Source organism: Excalfactoria chinensis, chromosome 8 (assembly GCF_039878825.1).
Source record: "Excalfactoria chinensis isolate bCotChi1 chromosome 8, bCotChi1.hap2, whole genome shotgun sequence".
Taxonomy (NCBI): Eukaryota; Metazoa; Chordata; class Aves; order Galliformes; family Phasianidae; genus Excalfactoria; species Excalfactoria chinensis.
Genome location: NC_092832.1, coordinates 20,125,867 through 20,146,356, shown reverse-complemented (window position 1 = coordinate 20,146,356; position 20,490 = coordinate 20,125,867). Strand labels below are relative to the sequence as shown.

The 20,490-nt window shown below is 50.1% G+C and overlaps 4 protein-coding genes across 4 annotated transcripts; 2 read left to right on the top strand and 2 right to left on the bottom strand.

Moving 5' to 3' along the window:
* The first annotated feature begins 116 nt into the window (after positions 1 to 116).
* LOC140255463 (vitamin D3 hydroxylase-associated protein-like) lies at positions 117 to 6,649 on the top strand. Its single transcript, XM_072343075.1, has 15 exons — positions 117 to 311; positions 1,114 to 1,227; positions 1,541 to 1,684; positions 1,966 to 2,099; positions 2,459 to 2,665; positions 3,056 to 3,096; positions 3,450 to 3,574; positions 3,712 to 3,837; positions 4,020 to 4,117; positions 4,261 to 4,360; positions 4,603 to 4,646; positions 5,079 to 5,118; positions 5,636 to 5,744; positions 5,924 to 6,069; positions 6,166 to 6,649. Exons 1-15 carry the CDS (start codon positions 117 to 119, stop codon positions 6,289 to 6,291), a joined length of 1,749 nt encoding a protein of 582 aa, XP_072199176.1. The 3' UTR covers positions 6,292 to 6,649.
* A 757-nt stretch (positions 6,650 to 7,406) lies between these two features.
* On the bottom strand, positions 7,407 to 10,751 carry NSUN4 (NOP2/Sun RNA methyltransferase 4). The gene is made up of 6 exons (XM_072343255.1): positions 10,607 to 10,751; positions 9,887 to 10,290; positions 9,044 to 9,198; positions 8,738 to 8,892; positions 8,128 to 8,252; positions 7,407 to 7,934 (listed from the first exon to the last, which is right to left on the bottom strand). The coding sequence occupies exons 1-6, from the start codon at positions 10,697 to 10,699 to the stop codon at positions 7,661 to 7,663; spliced, it is 1,206 nt and encodes a 401-aa protein (XP_072199356.1). The 5' UTR covers positions 10,700 to 10,751; the 3' UTR covers positions 7,407 to 7,660.
* A 587-nt stretch (positions 10,752 to 11,338) lies between these two features.
* UQCRH (ubiquinol-cytochrome c reductase hinge protein) lies at positions 11,339 to 12,205 on the bottom strand. Its single transcript, XM_072343113.1, has 4 exons — positions 12,093 to 12,205; positions 11,985 to 12,008; positions 11,701 to 11,862; positions 11,339 to 11,602 (listed from the first exon to the last, which is right to left on the bottom strand). The coding sequence occupies exons 1-4, from the start codon at positions 12,132 to 12,134 to the stop codon at positions 11,570 to 11,572; spliced, it is 261 nt and encodes an 86-aa protein (XP_072199214.1). The 5' UTR covers positions 12,135 to 12,205; the 3' UTR covers positions 11,339 to 11,569.
* Positions 12,206 to 12,430: 225 nt separating this feature from the next.
* On the top strand, positions 12,431 to 20,487 carry LRRC41 (leucine rich repeat containing 41). The gene is made up of 10 exons (XM_072343110.1): positions 12,431 to 12,617; positions 12,692 to 12,778; positions 12,978 to 13,048; positions 13,444 to 14,608; positions 15,582 to 15,827; positions 16,235 to 16,399; positions 16,949 to 17,047; positions 17,540 to 17,662; positions 18,241 to 18,316; positions 19,545 to 20,487. The coding sequence occupies exons 1-10, from the start codon at positions 12,431 to 12,433 to the stop codon at positions 19,777 to 19,779; spliced, it is 2,454 nt and encodes an 817-aa protein (XP_072199211.1). The 3' UTR covers positions 19,780 to 20,487.
* The last annotated feature ends 3 nt before the right edge of the window (positions 20,488 to 20,490 follow it).

Sequence of the window (20,490 nt, the reverse complement as noted above, 5' to 3'; positions counted from 1 at the left end):
TGAGCTGCAGCGGTGGTTCTGGGAAGAGAAACTGATCTGGGGAGACAAGGAAGCACTCCCTCCTGTCTTGCTTCTCATTCTCAACCCATCCTCAGAGACCAGAGTTGCACAAAGCGATGAGACAGATCCCATCAGAGACAGAGCTGGCTCCTGCTGCTGCCCTTGCCCTTCTCTGCAGTTCAGCAGCAGCCGTAGTGGTCTGGAAATGGCTGGGCAAAAGGCACATCCAGAAGAAGATGGAAGAGACTCGGAGGACCCGGGATGAAGGTGTGAAGAAAATGGCAAAAGCTGTCCAACAGTTCAGGGAGCAGGTAACCCATCCTTGTGGGGAGATAAGACCCACTGGGGTGTCTGCTCATGTTCTTCAGCTCCTCCTGCTAGCTTACCAATCCATAGCTTTTGTAACAAGGATTGCAGGGGAGATGTGCTGGCAGGATTCAGCAAAAGGCTGCTCTTGGAGGAAGGGAGATCACATCTAAAGCTGGATGAGATATGGTGGAAACCTACAGCCAGGGAGATACAAATTACACTTGGAAGAGAGTTGGGACAAAGGTGATGAAGCTTTTGAAGACCTAGAGGATCTGGACCAATGAAGGTCATTAACAATGAAGGGAATCGGCACTTGGTCCAAATCCTGTAGATATTTATGGGTATGAAAATGTGTTTTGCCTGTATGGGTGGAAGCAAGAACTCCTCCTGAGTCTAAGGTAACACATCTGTCCACACACCTATATACTTGGCTGTAAAACCTGGGTCCTGAGTAGCTCTTGGAGTGCCTTCAAAAGAAATGTAACCTGGGTTGCCAGCAACTGAGGCCTCTCAGACTGCCCAGAACCTGACTTACCAAATGAAACACGGGGCACTCAGTGTCACCTGTGAGCTACAAGGAGGTGACAAGTGTATGAATGAGACAGGCAACCACCCAGCCAGCATGGATGTGGCCCTGAAATCTGCAGTACTCATTTCTAACCCCCTTCATTTCTGCCCTATTTACTTCTCCACGTGTTCCAGCTCAATCAACTCAAAATTTACAGCGGTAATATACTGGGAGATAAAGCATACCAGCTATAAATATGTATTTTTAAAACTATCTCCTTCATCTTTCTGTTGCAGGTCCCCAATGACAAGACAGATGCCATCCTGTCCCTGCCCTTGCTGGAACTCGCTGGGAAGCTGCAGGAAGGGTCCCTGTCCCCCAGAACTGTCCTTTATACTTACATACAGAAGGTGAGTGCCTATTTGCATCCTGAAGGACAAACTGCTGTGATGTGTGGGGTGGTGACTTGCTAGAACTGCTGATTATGGCACATCTTTAATATAGAAGATAGCAGAAGAAAGACACAGAAGGATGGGGATATCTCTATCTAATGGGTCATACCCATCACCAAAGAACCCTTTCAGATTGTTTGAGCCCTTTCAGATGTTCTGAGGGATTAGCATTCAAACCAAGCTTCTCACTTTGAAGATCTAGGTAGGTATTGAGTGCAGCCACATCATTTCATTGCTCTTAACTAACACCTCTTTCATCTGTCTGGAAAAGGCCCTGGAAGTGACCCAGCAGACAAACTGCGTGCAGTATTTCATCCCAGAATGTGAAGAGCAGCTCCAGGAAATACAACAGGAGAGGGAGAAAGGACTTCTCTATGGCATTCCTGTCAGCATCAAGGATCACGTTGGTCACAAGGTGCTTCCCTTAGTGCCCATGAAACATCCCATCATGAGCTGGGCTGGGTGGTGAGGTGGATGAATACAGGAATCTCTGGAGGTGCTCAAGGCCAGGCTGGATGGGGCCCTGGGCAGCCTGATTTGCTGGGGGCAACCAGCCCATGGCAGGGGGTGGTCACTGGATAGGCTTTAAGGTCCCTTCCAACCCAACCATGTTATGGTTCTATGATTATGATATTTCTTCCAAAACAGCAGGGAAACCGTGCTGACAATATCTGCTGTCACCTCTCCTTTCTGCAGGGGCATCTATCAACCTGTGGGCTCGTGAAGTTCCTTGACACTCCAGAGCAGGAGGACAGTGTCCTAGTCAAGGTTCTGAAGAGACAAGGGGCCATCCCATTCGCTAAGACCAATGTGCCACAATCCCTCTTCAAGTAACATACATCATTAGAAATCTCTTTTCCTGAACCTAAAACCCAGCCTGTAGGGTGGGTTCTTCCTGTCTCCCGAGATGTTCCCAGACAAATCTGTCTTCCATTTGTTACCAACAACCTCAGTTCAACTGAAAATTGCTTTCCAATAAGATTAAGGGGGAATAATCCCACCATGGCATAACAGAAAATCAAGTGCACATGTGTATGGGAGGTGGCTTAATGGGAATGAGCCACATCTGAAGGATTTACAGGGTGGAAGGAGGGGTTGGCTACATCATGTGAGTCCACTGCAAGGGACAGACAACTAACTGGAGGGGCTTGGCTGCTCCTTACAGCCTACTTGCTGGTTTGCTCCACAGCTATGACTGCAGCAATCTCATTTTTGGCCAGACTCTGAACCCCCTCAACCAACAGAAGACCCCCGGGGGCTCCTCAGGAGGGGAGGGAGCTCTGATTGCAGGGGGAGGCTCCCTTCTGGGCATTGGCTCAGATGTCGGTGGTAGCATCCGTCTTCCATGCAGCTTCTGTGGGCTGTGTGGGCTCAAACCCACAGCCCAAAGGCTCAGGTAGGTTGCTAGGGTCTGTGCTTCCCACTCTGCTAGGAGACTCTTAGCTCACATCCACCTTGTGCACCTACCTGCCATGTTCAGGGAGGGGTCAGCAAGAAGATGGATCTGCTGCCTGGTTATGTAGGGTGTCCTTGGTGAGGGAATGGGAATTCAGACTGAGTCCTTCCATCTCTGAAAGCTCCAAAATCGAACAGTTTTTGGTTAAACAAAGATTTGTTGGGGTTTGGGATTTTTTTGTTATCCTTTTGATCAAGACTTTCTGTTTTACTCAGCTCAGATTTATTCTATTTCGGGACCTGAACTGAAGACTCTAACGATCTATTCAGACACATTGGGAATATTTTGCTGTTACTGAAATATCGATGTACTTTTTTTCTTTCCCTGCAGTCTGTCTGGAATTAATGGCCCAGTCGATGGCATTGTGTCAGGTATGTGAATTTCAGATTGTTTTTCTCCAGGTGCTGTGAAGAGCAGGGAGGGCGGAATGTGGTAGAGGCTGAGGTTTACTTCTATCTGTCTGCTTTGTAGGACACTGATCTGGGTTCAGGAAGCCCAGATGCAGATTGCCATGGCTCCCTGGGGTCACTTCAGTGAGGCTTTGTCATTTCTAAGATCTTCTGTCATCCTCCAGGCCTGAGGAGGGCTGAGATAGCCAAGATTCGTGTGGGGGGCCCATCTAGAACATCCCACTTCATTGCCCAGTGGTTCCTTGCATGATGGCAGACCAGTGCTTGGCACATCCCTTTGTTTACCACAGACATTTTCTCTCATCCCATGCCAGTTCCATGTGCACTGGGGCCAATGGCAAGGGATGTGGACAGCCTGACCCTCTGCATGAAGGCACTGCTCTGCGAGGAGATGTTTCAGCTGGATCCCACCGTGCCTCCCATCCCTTTCAATGAGGAGGTGAGCCTGGTCCTCAAGGGTCCTGCCCGCCTCAAGGGCTGTTATCTTGACAGCACTGGTGTGGTTGTGGTTTATCAGACTGAGACACCCCAGCATGGGAGGAAGGCAGCACCAGACTGGTGTCTCCTTTGCTCCAGGTGTATTCAAGTTCTGCTCCCCTGCGGGTCGGATACTACGACACCGATGGTTACTTCCCACTGCCTCCTTGCATGCGGAGGGCAGTGCATGAAACCAGGGAGGCTCTTCAGGCAGCTGGGCACGAGGTGAGCCCCGCTGTGGTGGTGGGAGGGGAGATGGTTGGGATAGCAAAGGGACTGCCCAGAAGCGTGAGGAGCCCAAGGAGGCTTCTATTCCAGAGGCATGTAAATATACCCAAATATACCCACAGTCAGGCCATGGGAATTATTCACATCCAGCCACCACATGATCTTATGTTTTGATGCAGCTGGTGCTCTTTTCTCCACTTCACATCCACCGTGTCATGACCGAACTGTTTTTGAAGACGTTTTTTGCTGACGGAGGCCGTGCTTGGTTGGATGCGTTGTAAGTAGAAGCGTTCCCCGTGCCCATGAACACAACTCACAGCAAAACAAGCTCTTTTCACAACCCAAACAGGAGATACTCAGCTTTCTGAGATAGGGGCAACAGCTTCTCTGGCACGATCTCCTCTTCTTGTCATCTCTCAGTACAGGAAATATTGTAGATCCGAGCTTAAAACCCCAGGTGAATTTCTGCAGGATCCCAAGGCTTGGGAAGAAGATTCTGGCTCTGATTCTTAAACCTCTGGTGAGTTCCTGGCTTCATTCTCAAAGCTGAGTGGTGTTGGCAAGCCCTGAGATCCTTGAAAGTGTGATAGTACTGGCATATGCCTCCAACTAGCAACACTGGGACTTCAGGGTGAGGCACATACTGTGATTTGGGAAGGTCTTTTCTAGGATCATGCTGGGGTTTATCCAGTGCAAAGAAAAACAAGAACAAGACCAGAACAAGTCCTCATATCCCTAACAGCAACCCCTTTTCCTTTCCAGTTTCCCCGCATGGCCGACTATCTGAATGCCTTGTGTGGCATGAGGTGAGACAGCATCCTCTGCAGGAATGTCTATGGAAATGAACTTTACCTTCTCCTCTGTCCACAGTGGGGTGGAGGGTGCTGGCTTTACAGCAGGTTCTGACCCACTTTCTGCAGGACCTGTCCTTCTGCCCTGGACACTTTAGATTCCAAGAGCTTGTTTTCCTGCTCCTCTGGTATTACACCGTCCCCAGTGTTACACCAAAAGGATTAGGAGACTTAGGTGGGGTCACTATAGAAATCTTCTATCACTTCCAAACACTTGTTGTTTAATGGCCAAATGCCAAAGGAAACTTTGGAGAAATTAGAGATCACTTTATGTAACTGCTAAAATCTCCAGGTTGATAAACCTTGGTGAATTGCTCGAGCACTTTCTCTTCCTCACCGAAATGCTTTAAAATGGCTGTAAAAAGTTGCTGTGATTTCCACTCGCAGGTCAGCGAAGGAGATGTGGGATCATCAGCACCAAATAGAGGTACGTTATGAGGAGTTTTCTCTCCAGCATCATGTTATGAGTTGAGGTTTAAGGGCGAATTCCATGTTTGTGGAGGTGTCAGTATTTAAGGAAGTGGGGTGCTGGGAAGACAGAAAGAAAGGCACAAAAGAGAGCTGAGAATGGCACAGTTGGGACTTTTGGGTCAAGCCAGTCAAGACTTCACTGGCTGCACAGTGCTCAGTGCCCAAATGCCAGTGCTCAGTTGTCCCAGTGCAGTAGGGCCAGCTAAGGAGCAACCTTTCCAATTCCTGTCCATGTTTTGTCCATGTGCTGTGGAGACAGATGCTTATACACTGGATTTTAGTGCATATCTCCCTTTGGGGATATCAGCACTAAGAGACTGCAAGAGCTGGATCCATGGAGTGGGACTTTAGGACTGGGTCAGTAGTGACCTCTACCTGCCGTGGCAGCACTGTGACCTAGCAAGGGTTCCCCCACCATTCGTACTCCAAAGAAACTGAAATGTTCCTGGCATGTCTCCCCTTTCCTCCTACAGGTGTACCGCTCCGAGTTCATCGCCCAATGGAGGGACCTCCAGCTGGATGTCATGCTGTGCCCTGTGCTGGGGCCAGCCTTCACCATAGGGTTCCCTGGGAAACTCCTCTGTAAGTGAACCATAGGAGGGGAGAGGGCTGGCCTTGTAGCAGGACTGGGACTCACAGATCATCAGCCCTATGCAGTCTCATCTCCAAACAGCAGCTGCTTCTCAGGGCCTTTAAAAACACATATAACTGAAGGAACCCAAGCCTGTGGCCACGTGTATTGTCTGTTTTGCTTCTCTCAGCTGCCATCTCCTCCACAATGCTGTACAACGTCCTCAACTTCCCCGCCGGGGTTGTACCCGTCAGCACAGTGACAGAGGATGATGAGGAAGAGCTGAAGCTTTACCGAGGATGCTGTGATGACCTCTGGGACAGGACACTGAAGCAGGTATGTGACACGGGAAGTGCTGGATGTTCAGAGCGAGGGTGTCACTGAAAACAGCAGCTCCTAAACATCCCCTCACCACCCGTGTCCCCATTGCAGGCTGTGGAAGGAGCTGTGGGGCTGCCCGTGGCCGTGCAATGCGTGGCTTTGCCATGGCAGGAGGAGCTGTGCCTCCGGTTCATGAAGGAGGTGGAGACCCTCAGCCGAGCGAAGAGAGCAGCGTAGCCCCTCCAGTCCCACCTCAGCAGGGTGGGGACAGCTCTGCATCACTTCTCCCTTTTGCAATCTGAAGGACACAGAATTACAGTAAGGAGGGAAGGAAGAAAGAAAAGCCATTTCCTGCCCTTCTTCTTGCTGACAAGCACTGATCCTGTTAAAGGACACAGCCATTTCCTCAGTAGCCACGACAAGGGCTGTAAGTCTGCCTTCTTATCCTGTCTTGGCTGAGACACTGCCGGACTTGCCTCTAAATAGTGCAGCAGCTGAGACAGAGTCCAAAACACCAGCATAAAGGCTGCAGCACTTCATCACACTGATGAAGACTTCATAGCACCAAACTTCTTTGTTAGAGGGAATCTTTGACATCACATTGATAACACCCAAAGACGCCACCTGGACACTGCAGCTCCACACCTCACCTGTCCCCCACTGCTCTGCTTCTCATTCCCCTTTTCTCCCTCCCTGCACCAGAGGCTGAAAGCAACCAGTCACTGTTGCTGCATTAATAACTCTGCAGCATTCCCCACCAGCACACTGTGCAGCCACACTAATGCACTAACCAACAACCCATGAACTGCACCTTCCTGAAAGGATGGATGTGGATGGGTGGTCACTTTCATTTCCATCTACGCAGCCTCATGCAAGAAGCAGGGCGAGGATAAGGGAAAAGGATTCCCAAACTCAGTAGCATTTTCTTGCTGGCAGAGGATGCAACTATAGGGCTAACAGCCCTGCATGGAACACATCTGTGTCTATCTACTACTGCACCACTATTCTGCCCACAAAAATAAAAATGTTATTATAAATTTGAGTAACCTTCCACTGATGGATACAATCACATGAGTGCAAGTATTACCCAAAATCATACACTTTCCCCCTGGCCATTACACAGCACCATGAATGCATGGCCAGCACTCACACCCTCTCAGCCTCTCCACCTGGTTGTGGGAGATGGCAACGCATCCCTCTCTACAGCACCGAGCTCTTTCCACCAGCACATCTCAAGCATCACGAGTGTATTTCCAACCCCAGCACAGGAACATTCATCAGAACCTCTTCTTTCAGGATCTTAAGCTGCTTTTTCTAAGAGCAGACAGGAGAGTAGAGACAGACTATGCAGACCTGGAGAGAGCTGGAGATCCATCCCCAGCTAATATTTATTATCCTGAACCTGTTCACGTAAGATGAAAACAATGTAGCTCATCTGAGAGGTTTTAATAAGAAAAATAAATATCCTTTAAAAATGCTTTCTCTGGACATTCAGGGTATTTCATGATAACCAGCAATGGGGAAACAACATCAGTTCCAAACGCGATTAGCCCAGAGATGTACAGTGAGGAAAGCTGAGCTGCCCCAAACCCAGATCTGCCATCCTTTATGCTCGGCGTAACTTGCAGAAATACATGGGCCCAAAGTTGGCTGTGAGGTGAGGGAGAACGAGCTCCCCCAGGCGGCAATCTGAGAAGAAACTAAACGTGTCCTGGAAGAGCGTTCGGAAGTGGCTGAGGTCCTCAACGTGCACAGTGATGTTGAACTGAGTTTCTGCAATGTCTATCGCTCTCTCGACCACGTGTTCGTTCTGCAGCGGAGACAGGGAGCACGTGGAGTACACCACCTCTCCTTCTGGTTTGGCAGCAAGGATCCCGGCCCTATGGACAAGATAAAACAAACATACCACCAGAGGAGGAAGAGGAAAGCATGGGATAACAGCACTGTAATAACTGCGTGTGCCAGCACATAGCCGATATGGAGTGGGGAGAGCTCTTGACTAGGCACGCGTGAAGTAAGAAGAGGTTTCAGTGCTAATACATACAGCAACAAAACAGCTTCAAGCTCACTCACATCAGCAGCTGTAACTGCAGCATTGGCAACATCTGACGCTCCTTGGTTCTTGTTTTGTGGAAGATGTTGTTCTCCTCCTCCATGACGGAGTGCCTGTCTGTTGTGCAGGGCACATCCACAAGGACCTGGAGCAGCACAGATCCCACATCAGCTTTGGGCCCTGCTCTGTCTCAGAAATCCCCCACCATCACCTCACCCAATGCTTCCACCACACCAGACAGACAAATGTAGCCCTCTGTACACTGCCTAACTTATGCCACCAGATAGAAGGACTCAGGATACCCATACTCTCAGATCCTGGAGGAATGGTATAGCTAGAGGAAATACTGCTCTATCATTGGCTTAGCTTAAGCTCTTGTTCAGCATATCAGGCTGTGTAAAACTACACAATCACCCTGTTGGGTAAGCTGCTGTCTCACTTTGAAACAGGAAGAAACTAAACTAGATGTGAGGTGCTGACACAGGCTGTGTCCCAGGTCAGATGGGGCCCTGGGCAGCCTGAGCTGGTGGGGGCAACCAGCCCACAGCAGGGACTGGAACTGGATGGACTTTGAGGTCCCTTTCAACCCAACCATTCTATGATTCCCTTCACTGGTTTCCAATCGCTCACCTTATGAAAAGTTGTACCTTGCAGCTCCCCCCAGTCCCTTCCATCATGCGATGTAACGCTCACAGCCTCCCTGACTTTCTTGGGAATGTAGCTATTGAGAATGTGGTACAACCTCTTTGTTCGGGAAATGGAGACATCATTGGCTGCCAGATGCCCTGAGGTGAGAGATGGGAAACAGCATGCTGAGAAATTCACTCTGGAAAACAAAACCACACCAACCCATATAAGCAGAAAGGACGAACGGAAAGGTATCGCCATGTACCCTGCACTCTCAGTCTCAGCTTTACTAACTACCCCTCCACTTACCACAAGCCCCAGTCTGCAGCAGAGCCAGCATCTTGCCACCTGGAGCTGCACAGAGGTCCAGGACGAGGTCATCCGGCTTCACATTGAGGGCCAAAACGGGTAGGACGGATGCTGCATCCATGAGATAGTAGCTGAGGATCCCAAGAGAGTCTGGCCTGGAAACCACCATTTTGCATATAGAAAACAAAGAAAAATACACAGTTGGAAGCTACGATGGGTATGAGCAAAAGGAGCTGGTGCTAACAACCTGACACTGGTGTAGCAGGAATGATACGTCACAGCTTGAAGCAGTGATGGAGCACCTGGTGGGAAGGCAGGGCCAACCCAGGGGAGCTCAGGTGCGTGCAATGCGGCTGAGTGACTGGAAGGGTTGGAGCCAGGATCTACTCCTTTACAGTCCTCATTTAAAGGTTGGCAGTGGAGGTGAGGGTCTCTCTAGAGAACTTCTAAGGGTAAGTAGGTTTTTTTTTTTCCCTTTGTTTCTGTGTTTGTGGCTGCTGCGTTTGGGCTTGTTCTCATTTGCTGCAGCATAGGACTGTGCCACCCCGCTACTACCACTGTGCTTTCTATCACATTATAGATTACAGTATTACAACTAGCAATGTTGGTTCATAGCAGGAACAGTTATAGAAACACGGACTTATGGAATCATAGTATAGCTGAGTTGAAAGAGACCTTATGGATCGATCAACCAGCTCCAGCCTTTGCTGTGGGCTGGGTGCCCCCCTACCAGCTCTGCCTGTCCAGGGCCCCAGGCGTGGGGTAGTTAATACAGCACTATCAGAAGCCTGGCTGGATATAGGCCGGCACTATTCAATGTCAATAGCAGGAGAACCATCTCACCATGCAGGATGGAAGCGTGAGATGTCGCCCCTGGGGAAGGTGTAGCACTTGATGTTGGAGCTGACAGAGGCACGAAGCAGCTGTGGCGTCTCTGCCAGCACTGTAGCCCCATCTCCATCAGACCCCTCCAGGGTTTTCCTCTTCTCTGCTTCTACCCCCGCGCTTTCCTGCCAACACTGCGCCCTCCTGGCAGCTTCAGAAACAAACTCGGTGGCACCGAGCAGCTCCAGCTGCTGGCCGATGAGGTCGGCAGAGGTGAAGTTGTTGAGCAGGGCGCCGTACTTCTGCTCGCACAGCATCGCGGCTCGCACGGCCGGCCAGAGCTCCTGCAGCTGCAGGCTGTACGTGGTGTCAAAGTGATGCAGCGCCAGGCGCGTGGCCGGGATGCGCGGGGAGGTGGTGGCCTTTGGAGAGAGAGATCCAATGGGTGAAGGGGCTGGGAGCCCAAAACACGGAGCTGGGGGCTGGTACGTAGGAGGGGAAAGGCAGGAGGGCTCAGGGAGAGGAGTATGGGGTGTAAGCTGGGATAAAGGGGTAAGGGGTGTAGGAGGGTGCAATGAGAGCCGCGATGAGTGTAATGGGGAGGGGGGGAAAGTGCATTAGTAACAGAGCTGGGGGGGGTAAAGAGGATGAAATGGAGACAGCAAAAGGAGGTGCGATGGGAGAGGGACTGACGGATCGGAGGAAAGAAAACAAGCGCGGAGCTGCGCCGGTTCTCACCCACTTCTTCTTGTAGAGGTACCGCCGAGGCACGGAGCTCAGCCCACCGCCCCTCCGCAGCAGCAGCACCGCCCGCCCGCTCGGTGCCGCCATGGCTGCGCTCAGCAGCGCCTTCCGGGGCGGGACCGGAGCTCCCAGCCCTCCCCCTGGGTCGAGGCTGCCGGGGACACGCGGTGACGTTCCGGTGCCGGTCGGATGGGGGCCTTACAAGCTGCACGAATAGAACTGTTTGGAGCCGTTAGGGATTGAGCTTGAGAACCCCCAGCAAAAGGATCGCATTGCTGCTGCTGCTCACAGTGCTCCTACAGCAGCAGAGCATCACTCAACAGCTCAATCAATCCCATTCAGACTGGGATGGCACCGCCGCCGTGCCCACCTGCAGCCCCAGGGACAGTTGCTGTGGGCCACAACACAGAGGTGACAACAAGAGGCTCCTCCAACCTCCACTAGCAATAAGGGCAGCTGAGGGCTTTCCCCTGAAGGCACAATAAACAGGAATGGCTTCACCTCATAGCTAATGGGTGAACTGTGTTCTAGGAATCATATTGCCTCCTAGAAAAGGGTCATCCCTTTGCTTCTGGGTGGCAGTGTGTCTAGAAAGACCAATTTAGTCACAAGGGAGAAGGAGTCTCTCCTGGATCCAAGCAGGTGGGGTGGGCTCTGAGCCTCCCATCGTAACTCCGTACCAGTACAAATGAGCACTACAAGGACTACGAAATAAACCGAGGGCACTTCCACAAGAACTTTGTATGTTTAATATGGAAAATTACAGAACATCCGTATGGTTTTTGTGTAGCTGCACATCTTCCATGAGAACAGACACAACGACATTCTGGTGCTCGGTCAGTGCCAGGAAGCCACTTTGTTTGTACTTCACATTGGCGATAAAGAGGCAGAAGCAGCACAGTGAACTGACGGGGCTCTTCTGATGGGCTGGAAGCAGACGGACCATCACTCCTGCATTCACTTCAGCTTGTTGAAGAGTTTGTGGGCAACCTGAAAGAGGAGACACAGCGCTCAGTGCCTTTACGCTCAGCAGCGCAACCAAAGGCCCTTCAGCTCCCGGCGCCGTTGAGCTGCAGGCAGTGACTCACGCAGTGGTCCCGGGCATGCAGGAAGTCAAAGAGCTCCTCCGTGCACTGCTCCTCCGTGCGGGACCGCGAGGACACCCGCGCATCGCACAGCTCCAGCCGCTCCCGGGCCTTCACGCACTTCTCGCTCTGCTCGCAGTGCTCCCTGACGGTGGTGAGGGGATCCTGCGGTGTGAGCGCACACAGCCCCACAGGCGGCGGTTTAACCCCGATTCCTTCGCCTTAAAGGCCCGCACTGCAACCCGAACCCACCGCCTGTCCCCAGCCCCCCTCGCTCCCCGACTCACCACCAGCTCCTCCTCCTCTTCCTCCTGCGGACAAAGCAAAGCACAGCCGTTACCGCTCGCGCTGACCGCAGCCCTCGCCCCGTCCCCGCCCCGCCCGGCTCCGCTCACCTCGGGCTCCCCGGCGTGAACGGCGGCATCCCGCAGCCCCATGGCGGCACCAGAGGACTAACCAGGGTCACTCGCCGGAAGTGCCGCTCTCCGCTCCGGAAGCGGAAGTGTACCGACGGCGCGCTCCTTGACCTTTTTCCGCCCTTAGCGCTTTCCCCTCCCAACATGGCCGCAGCCCTGACCGCTTCAACGTGACTGCCGGTTTTGAGTGAGATCACAGCGCCGCAGCCGGCCGTATTCCCCTCACTGCAGCACTCTGCCTTCTAGCTTACTTTTGTTCTGCCGGCTTGCCCGGCCCTATCGTGAGAAAGAGCAACCCCCGATGCCACCTTCTCAAGATGGCCGCCCGCTCTTCCTCCCCCCCCCCCCCCCATAATGGCGGTGGAAGCGAGGAGGCGTGGCTGGGCGCTCCCAAGATGGCGGCGCGGCGGGAGGCGATGCTGGCGGAGGGTCCCGACACGCTGCAGGCGCTGAGCGCGGCGGCCGTGAGCCGCAGTATGGCCGCCTTGGAGCACGACGTGTGGGGTAAGGCGCGGGGCGGGGTGCCGCTATCGGAGCCGCCCCGCACGGCGCTGCCGTCTCCTTCTCGCTCTCCTCAGCGCTGCCCGGTCACCTCCTGCGGGGGCTCCTGCCGCTGCTGTCCGTGTTCCGGCTGGAGCGAGCCGAGGCCGCCGCTCGGAGGGCAGGTGAGGAGTGAGGGGGGTGGTGGTCAGTGAGATGAGCCCCTTTACTGCACCGCGCTCTGAGCGATGGCTGTAGGACGCGTTCCTTGTCCCACTCTGACCCGCATCCCCTCCGCTTCCATTGCGCGCTGTGGGAGCGCTGAGCAGCACCTCCAGCTGGGGAGGAAGGCTGAGAGGAGCTCCTGGTTTCTTTCTTTTCCAGGGCTGTCCACGCAGCCCATCTGGCGCAAGCTGTGGGATGACGTGATGAAAACCAGGCCCTCCAACTCAGAGGTGAGGAAACTGCACTGACACACACACACAGGTTCTGGTTTTACTCAAGCATGCCACGCTGCTGCTGGGCACTTGTAGAGCTTGAGACCAAGGCACAGCTCTTGTGTAAGACTAATTATGGGTAATAAGCATCTATTGTGAGGGATGAGCCTCGATATCACGTCAGTGAATGTGCTGAAAGAAAACTCTTTACAGATGCATTTCTTTAGGGGAACAAAAGGTAAAACCAGTATCTTGTATCGGGGTTAAACCTCCATGTGTTGAAGCCGTGTGTTGGATACCTGTGTAATAATTTGATTCAAAGAGAGTGAGAAAGATGGTGGCTGACTTGTTGTTAGCACAGCCCTATTGAGTACTTTTAGCTCCCGGTTGACTCTGAGGTGATTTAATTGCAGAACATACGCTGCTGGAAGAAGAAGTTCTTTGAAACGTTCTTCTCAAATGTTCTTCACGGTGTCTTGGATGTTTCCTCTGACTGGCGCCTCAATGACCATCACTTCTCACCGCTGCTCCACAGCTCACCTCACGTGAGCCAGCTGACTCTGTGCAACATGCTGCAGGGCGCGGTGGAGCTGGTTGCAGAACACAACCAAAAAGTGCTTGAGAACTTGGCCGGCTCGTTGCGGATCCTGAAGTTCCAGCACCTCCTTTCCTCTGACCAGTCCATCAGGCGTTCGCTGGTTTTACTCCTTCACCGGCTGATTCACCATGGCTCTGTTAGCCACGTCTCCATGTGTGCCTGGCCTGTACCCGACACGGTTCTTCTTGTTCTCATTTTGAGTATGAGCGCTGGGTTTTGGCGGTCGGGAAATGCTCTTATGTATCACAACAGCCCGTGTGGCCTGTGCAGAGAGGAGGGCGATCCTCAAAGCCAGAAGTCAACACAAGAGCGATCCGAGAAGGGCTGCTGCAGTGAGAGGGAGCGGAGTGATGGTGTACACCAGGAGGAATCTCCTCGAGCTCTGGAGCAGGCTGATGGGCAAGCAGAGGTGGATGGACAGGTGGCTGGCACTGGCCAGAACACTGCCCTGTCTGGACTGAATTGCTTTCCTTTGGAGAACCAAGCGTGTGAGGAGGCAAGCAACAAGGTGTGCTGCGATCACATAAGCAGACAAGGATCTTCTTGCTTCTCAGAGCAGCTGCCCCATCGCTCTGTTCTTCGAAAGACACGCAGACGGATGAAATCTGCGGTAGGGAAGAAACGCCGCTGCCTCAGACGAAGCAGGGGGCTTTGTGCTGACCTGGATGACCTGTATGATTTTGTCTTTACTGTTGCTAGAGAGGACAGCTCAGTGTCAACTGACCAAAACACCACAACAGAGGGAGAAAACGCTGATAACTCGAGTAGCTCCTCCACTGGATCTCTGTGCTGTGGCCATGCTGGTTGTAAAAGAAGAGGAGGATCCACTGGGATCTTTTCTTTAAAAGCTGCTCACCGCTTCCGAAGTGTCTCCACGCTGGAACTGTTCTCCATTCCTTTGACTGGTGACATGTGTCGGACTCTGAGTAACCTGCTGAGTTCCTGGGTGTCTTTAGAAAACCTGGTTCTGTCTTACAACGGTTAGTGGTGCGAGCAGGACGTTTCTTTTCAGCTGGGATTCGGTCTGATTGATTCATTTTTTCACTGAAACAAACATTGTAAATATTGATTCTTGATCTTGAGAATGGCACTAGCAGAGATGTTCAGTGAGAGGGAGAACTTGCTCGAGTGCTAGAAGACAGTCAGGAATATAAGAGGAATCTTTATGTCTGAAATGGTGCTGAGATGAAAACACGCAGCTGCAAAAGCACAGCACATCGGGGGTGCAGAAAAGAGATGCAATGGAAGCCCAGTAGGATGACAAGGACAGGTGGGGTGGCTCAGAGACAAAACAGGTGACAAAACAAACTGGTCAGCTACTGGCTCCTCCTTTGTGGGGAACTGTGGCAGGGCCTGAGCCTGCGGGTTTGTCCAGGAATGTTCGAAGGAATCTGCTGAGCAGTTTTCCATGTGGATGCACAAACCCATTTGGGTGAGTGACAGGATGAATGACTGATAATGGACAGTGGCAATGTGCAGAGAATGAAGCATAGGAAGTTCTGTGGGTATTGAGCTGGGGAAAATAGACCTGTGATAATTTTATATGTCTGTTGGTCTGGACACAAATCTGTCACTTACTGGTTTTGTGTCTCTAAGTGTTGATCTGTGCAGAAGACCAAAGCAAAATACTTAGAAGCCAAATGCTAACTGCATAATTCTATATCCTTGAAGATGTTACAGTCCATTCTAGCAAGAGAGAATGGACCTCATCTGTCTGAGAATAGCCTACAGCCTTGTGCTGAAAGACTGGCCAGAGTAGGAAAGAACTAGATCTCCATCTTCTGTGTAGTCAGTCTTGTGACTTAAGCATGTATGGACAGAGTACCTAGGAGGAACCTGTGAATTTAGCCTTTGACTCCATTGCTTGGCACTGGGCTGGAAGTTCCATTGTTGAATGTGCACCGGTGTCTGTACAGACACACCTAACTCCTTTCTCTATAAATGCTGTTCCAGGCCTGGGTGCTAACATCTTCTGCATCCTCTCTGGGCTCCAGGCCCTCTCCCAACACTCAGACTGCTGCCTCCATGTGCTGCGTGTGAGTGATGTCTTTTCCCACATGCCCTGCATGGAGCTTGTTCGCTGCATCCTGAGCGTCTTTCCCCAGCTCTGCACGCTCTCAGTCAGCTTTGACCTCAAAAACCAACTGGAGGGAAACAGGCCAGAGGGGAATCCAAGCCGCAGTGATTCAGAAATCCCAGGTAGGAAATCGATTCTGAGCAATGAGTGGGATGTGGCACATAAATGAGAGCTGAAGTCTGTATTGTCACAGTGGCATGTAATTAAGTGATTATAGCCTCCCCTTTCAGACTGAGATGGTGATACACTCTGACATTCCCAGTCCATGACAGAGCATCTTACTGTTGCATGCCAACCTGATACAGAACAACTTTGTACAAGGCTGAGCCTAAACTGCTAGCCACGACTGTCCATGCAACCCATAGGGATTGTCCCCACTAGGTCTTTAAACTGTTAGGAGCTTCTGCTCTTCTTATCAATCTAAATGATAGAAAGGCGCACGGATTTTTGGTTGCTCCACAACACAGCTGTGCTGAAGACAGGTACTCCAGACCAATCTCTTTCATTGTTGTTTTTTCTCTTGCCTTAGAGTGCTGCCTGGAGCAGCTGGAGATCCGATTCCCCAGGGAGCCTCTGCACACCGCATTCCTGCTTCCAGTGCTTAAGGCATCTAAGTCCCTTCAGCAGTTGTCCCTTGACAGTGCCACGCTGCCTTCGTCTCAGGAGCTTGGGCTCCTTCTACAGGCACTCAAAGGTACTCTGCTAACACGTAGGTAGTGTCACTTTGATACACAGAATAACTTCCTTGCTGCAATCTCCCATCCCTGCAGCATTGCTGCTTGTCAGTTACCTTGGATTCTGCCAAGGCCTGACTTAGTTAGCCCTCGTTGGCAATTCTGCTGTGCCCAGCTTTAGTCTGGAAGTGTTTCTACCGCACAAGCTGCTGGGGCACATCTGCCTTTAGTCCTTAGTTGCTCAGGTACCTGAGCCTCCTCCATCTACACTCTGAGCTCTTGCCCCATCCATGTCTTTTTAGTTTGGAACCAGCTTGGATGGGTCTGTTCTTTCAGTGGGGAAATCCTTGGAATTAACTGAGAAAATGGGTGCCAGCCATCCTAGTTTTTCTGTTGAACATGTGGATGATCCTGTACAACAGGATGGTTTCTTTTTAATTACCCACAATCCAGCAGTTTATCCACGGTCCGGTACAGTTTCTTGGTGTTAGCTGTTAGTTGCATCAGTTGTTTGTTTTTTTATGCTAAGGCCAGACAGCACTTTACCTGAGAACTTGTTTTGCTTTTAGAATGCAATCCAAATCTGAAGAAGCTGAGCTTTCATGATGTGAACCTGGCTGACCATCAGAAAGAAGTTCTGCTTTTGCTCCAGGATCCCATGCTGCAAGGTACAGCTAACGTCTGGGCACAAGTGCCTAGAAAGGTGCTGCAGGTTGCTGTGTTTTTCTGGCTGGTTGACGGTTGGGAGATGATATTTGGATGTGCAATGTTAAACAAAAGGTCAGGTGTCCCAGGGATAGATCTGTAGATGCTGAAAGAGTGAGAATGTCTGTCTCTCTGCTAGCAGGGCAGAGAGGATCAGCTGCAAAGTCAGCACATGTTTCATAGGAGAGTCCATCAACTTGGCTATAAAACAAGGATTTTTAACCAGCGGAGCAGATCAGCCTTTAACTGGGTCAGCTGGCAAAGTCACCTCCCTGGTGTGAGGATTGTCATCTTTATACTGATGGAACAGCAGTGCTCTCATACATGGTCTGCTGCCAGGGAAGCTTTGTTCTTGCAAATGGATTAAAGTCTGGAGCCGTCTGAAGGATGTAATTGTGGAATAATTAAGCACAAAGGGAGTACTAACATGTACTGACAATCCTTTTCTTCCATAGAAATAACGTTCTCTTTCTGCCGGCTGTTTGAAAGCTGCACTACTGAGTTCTTGTCAGAAATAATCAACACAGTAAAGAGAAATTCATCTTTGAAGAGCCTCAAACTGCCTGGGAATCGCCTTGGTGCGTACCATAGATGTCAGCCTTGACTTCAGACCAGCGTTGTAGGGGGTAGCTTCAGAGTTGTTGATAGGACCATTGCTAGCCCAAGATCTTAGTGTTGAACTTAATGTATTGCATGAACAGCATCAATTTTGTCACCTAGTTCACCAAATGTGAACTAAGAACTTCCCAATTTAGGAAGAATTTCAGTTGCATTCAGCAATGTACTAAGAGCCCAGGTGCTGCATGAGCATTACAGGTGCTTATCTCTGTGGCAAAAGCAAGTATCAGCATGACTCCAGATGCAGCTGAACAGTGAGTGATCTGCTTCAGATGCTTTAACAGGAGCAGACCCAGGAGCAGATGCGTCACCAGATACACTCATCCTGAGGCACAGATTTTTGCTTAAGTTGGGGTATTTTGTGTCTCAAAAGCTTTGAAAACTCTTGGTAGCCACTGAAAGGACAGGACCTAGTAAAGGAAGTTTGCATCAAAGCTGTGGGACCCTTCTACATGATATTAATCTCAGCCCCTTTGCCATTCAGATAGTTAAGATAGGTGCAAGCTGAGAACTAACAGCTGCATTTCTCCCCTCTTAGGGAATCACAGGCTGGTTGCTCTGGCAGACATTTTCTCTGAAGACTCCTCTTCTTCTCTTTGCCAGCTGGATGTCAGGTATTCTGCTGTTCTAAACACACTAAATTCATTTCAGGATGTCCAGAGCTCAGTTAGGCTCAGAATAGCAATGAAAGCCTGAGTACAGATTTTTTTCTCTACTTAAAGGAACCCATGGACAAGAAAAGTTTAAAGAATGCTGCAGTGAGCACTTAAAAACCTTAGGGAACTCCAGTGACTAAGGCCAGGCCATGCTCCCTGAGGTGCTGCACTGTCACATTTATAAATGAATCAAAGTTCCATCTTAAAAGCAGTTTTCATTTTGTGCTCCCCTGCGAGGCTACTGCACACCTTCCTTGCTCTTAAGGCTAGAACTGATGTATCTATCTACACTTATTCATAGCCATCAGCGTGAATAGCTCTTTTCCCACTGCTCCAGCACAGGGAGAACACTGTAATTCCCCGTCAGATCCTGTGAATGCTTCTGTATTCCTTTCATCTTCTTTGGTTTTCAACCTGAATCACTGCTGCTTTATTTGTTTATTGAGCCTGAACGGCCATAAATGCAGGCAGTAACCTTCACAAAGCAGGTGGAAGGTGGCATTTTTGCAATACTGCTTTACTTGATTTTAATCCCATTTACATCCGAACAGCTCAGCTTACTGTGAGTACATAGGCATGAGAATCCAACCATAGCCATTCTTTCAGCTGACTGGCATCCTGAAATTGTCATCTCCACTTGGCTATTACGTGCTAAGATTTAGTCTTGTGAAACTTTCTATCCATTTATGCATCTGTGCAAGAGAAATGATCTTTTAATCTAGAAATATGGGGATCTGACATCTCCTCTCCACACTTTCTAAGAGAGAAATGATCCCTTATTGCTGAGGGCTGCATTGAGAGCTGTGGACTCAAGCCCCTTGGGTCCAGTAAGTTGCTCTGAGACTGAAGGGTGATGACAGAAGCTTGAGTCCAACACGATTTTAAGGTCATAGTGAGGACTAGTCCAGTTATTCATTAGGAGGCCAGGAGAGCAAGCTTCATGGTTTCTTCCCATAGTTTATAAAAGCTTTCAGCCCTTAATACCATTGTGTTTCAAGAGCTGTTGGTTTTTTTTGTTTGTTATTTTCTTTTTTCCCAGTTTAAATTAATGGTTCATTTGTACTCTGTATTGCTGAGGGAAGTTTGCATTGAAACATCCCCACATAGGTGGTTATTAGATGGAGCAGACACTGCTCAAATTACAGCCTAGACTCTTAATGACTTTTTTTGTCCTTTTTTTGGGCAGCTCAAATTGCATCAAACCTGATGGGCTCCTGGAATTCACTAAGAAGCTGGAAGGCTACATCCAGCAGAGAGGGGGGAAGATTCAATTCACCCACTTACGCCTCTTTCAAAATTGGCTGGATCAGGATGCTGAAACAGCTCAAGAAGCACTTCGGCGTCTCAGAGCGGTGTGCAGTGTGGTCAATGACTCATGGGACTCTTCTCAGGCTTTCGCTGACTACATCAGTGTCATGTAAAGGACACAGGGCAGGAGAAAGCTGATCAGCATGAACTAAAACACTTCAGTCCATGGCCACTAAAACAGCACAGATGGGGGTTTTCTTCCTCTGGTTCAAGCAGGAGACAGTTCTTGTCACTTTTCTGTTCCTTTGAATAGATACCCAGTGAAGTGATATAGATGACCATATGGGTCAACAGCTGTATTTCCAGTTAAAGTGGAACAGACATATAAAATAAGCTTCTATGATATCCTGCAGGACTGGGGTTTTTGTACAGATTTCATGTTGGTTTACCAAATATCATATACATAAATATCTCCACCCTTAGAGAAACTTGAAAGCTGCCTGAAAATAGACCCTGACAAGCACACCTAAGTGATGCAGTTTTTGAGCATTAGAGTTGAAGAGGATGGCATCCAGAGGTCCCTTTCAACCTCAGTCATTCTGTTAGTCTGTGATCCTTCAAATAAGAACTTCTCCTTCCACTTAAAATGAGTAGGGAAAAAAAAACCACAACTAAATAAAGCTCCCCACTTTTTGACCTTTTGTTTACCTTATAAAAAAAGCTGCATACAATACAACATGCTGTTTGTTAGCAATCACTAATCAAGGTATCTGGGAAAATGACTGGTCCTGCCCCCATCCACTGTCTGCATCTTTTTTTCAGAGGCTTTGTATAGTCGGGTTTTTTTTGTCATATTTTTATAATAAAAACAGAATTAAGACAAC

Coding starts and splice junctions, on each gene's coding strand:
- LOC140255463 (XM_072343075.1), top strand. CDS start 117: ATGAGACAGATCCCATCAGAGACAGAGCTGGCTCCTGCTGCTGCCCTT. Junction 2,100..2,458: donor GTGCCACAATCCCTCTTCAA/GTAACATACATC, acceptor TTTGCTCCACAG/CTATGACTGCAGCAATCTCA. Junction 3,838..4,019: donor TTCAGGCAGCTGGGCACGAG/GTGAGCCCCGCT, acceptor GTTTTGATGCAG/CTGGTGCTCTTTTCTCCACT.
- NSUN4 (XM_072343255.1), bottom strand. CDS start 10,699: ATGGCGGCACCGAGCGGGCGGGCGGTGCTGCTGCTGCGGAGGGGCGGT. Junction 8,253..8,737: donor AAGGTACAACTTTTCATAAG/GTGAGCGATTGG, acceptor GTGCTGCTCCAG/GTCCTTGTGGATGTGCCCTG. Junction 7,935..8,127: donor CTGCAGTTACAGCTGCTGAT/GTGAGTGAGCTT, acceptor TCTTGTCCATAG/GGCCGGGATCCTTGCTGCCA.
- UQCRH (XM_072343113.1), bottom strand. CDS start 12,134: ATGGGGCTGCGGGATGCCGCCGTTCACGCCGGGGAGCCCGAG. Junction 12,009..12,092: donor TTCACGCCGGGGAGCCCGAG/GTGAGCGGAGCC, acceptor CTTTGTCCGCAG/GAGGAAGAGGAGGAGGAGCT. Junction 11,863..11,984: donor AAGAGGAGGAGGAGCTGGTG/GTGAGTCGGGGA, acceptor CTCACACCGCAG/GATCCCCTCACCACCGTCAG.
- LRRC41 (XM_072343110.1), top strand. CDS start 12,431: ATGGCCGCCCGCTCTTCCTCCCCCCCCCCCCCCCATAATGGCGGTGGA. Junction 12,779..12,977: donor GGCCGCCGCTCGGAGGGCAG/GTGAGGAGTGAG, acceptor TTTCTTTTCCAG/GGCTGTCCACGCAGCCCATC. Junction 16,400..16,948: donor CCTTCTACAGGCACTCAAAG/GTACTCTGCTAA, acceptor TTTTGCTTTTAG/AATGCAATCCAAATCTGAAG.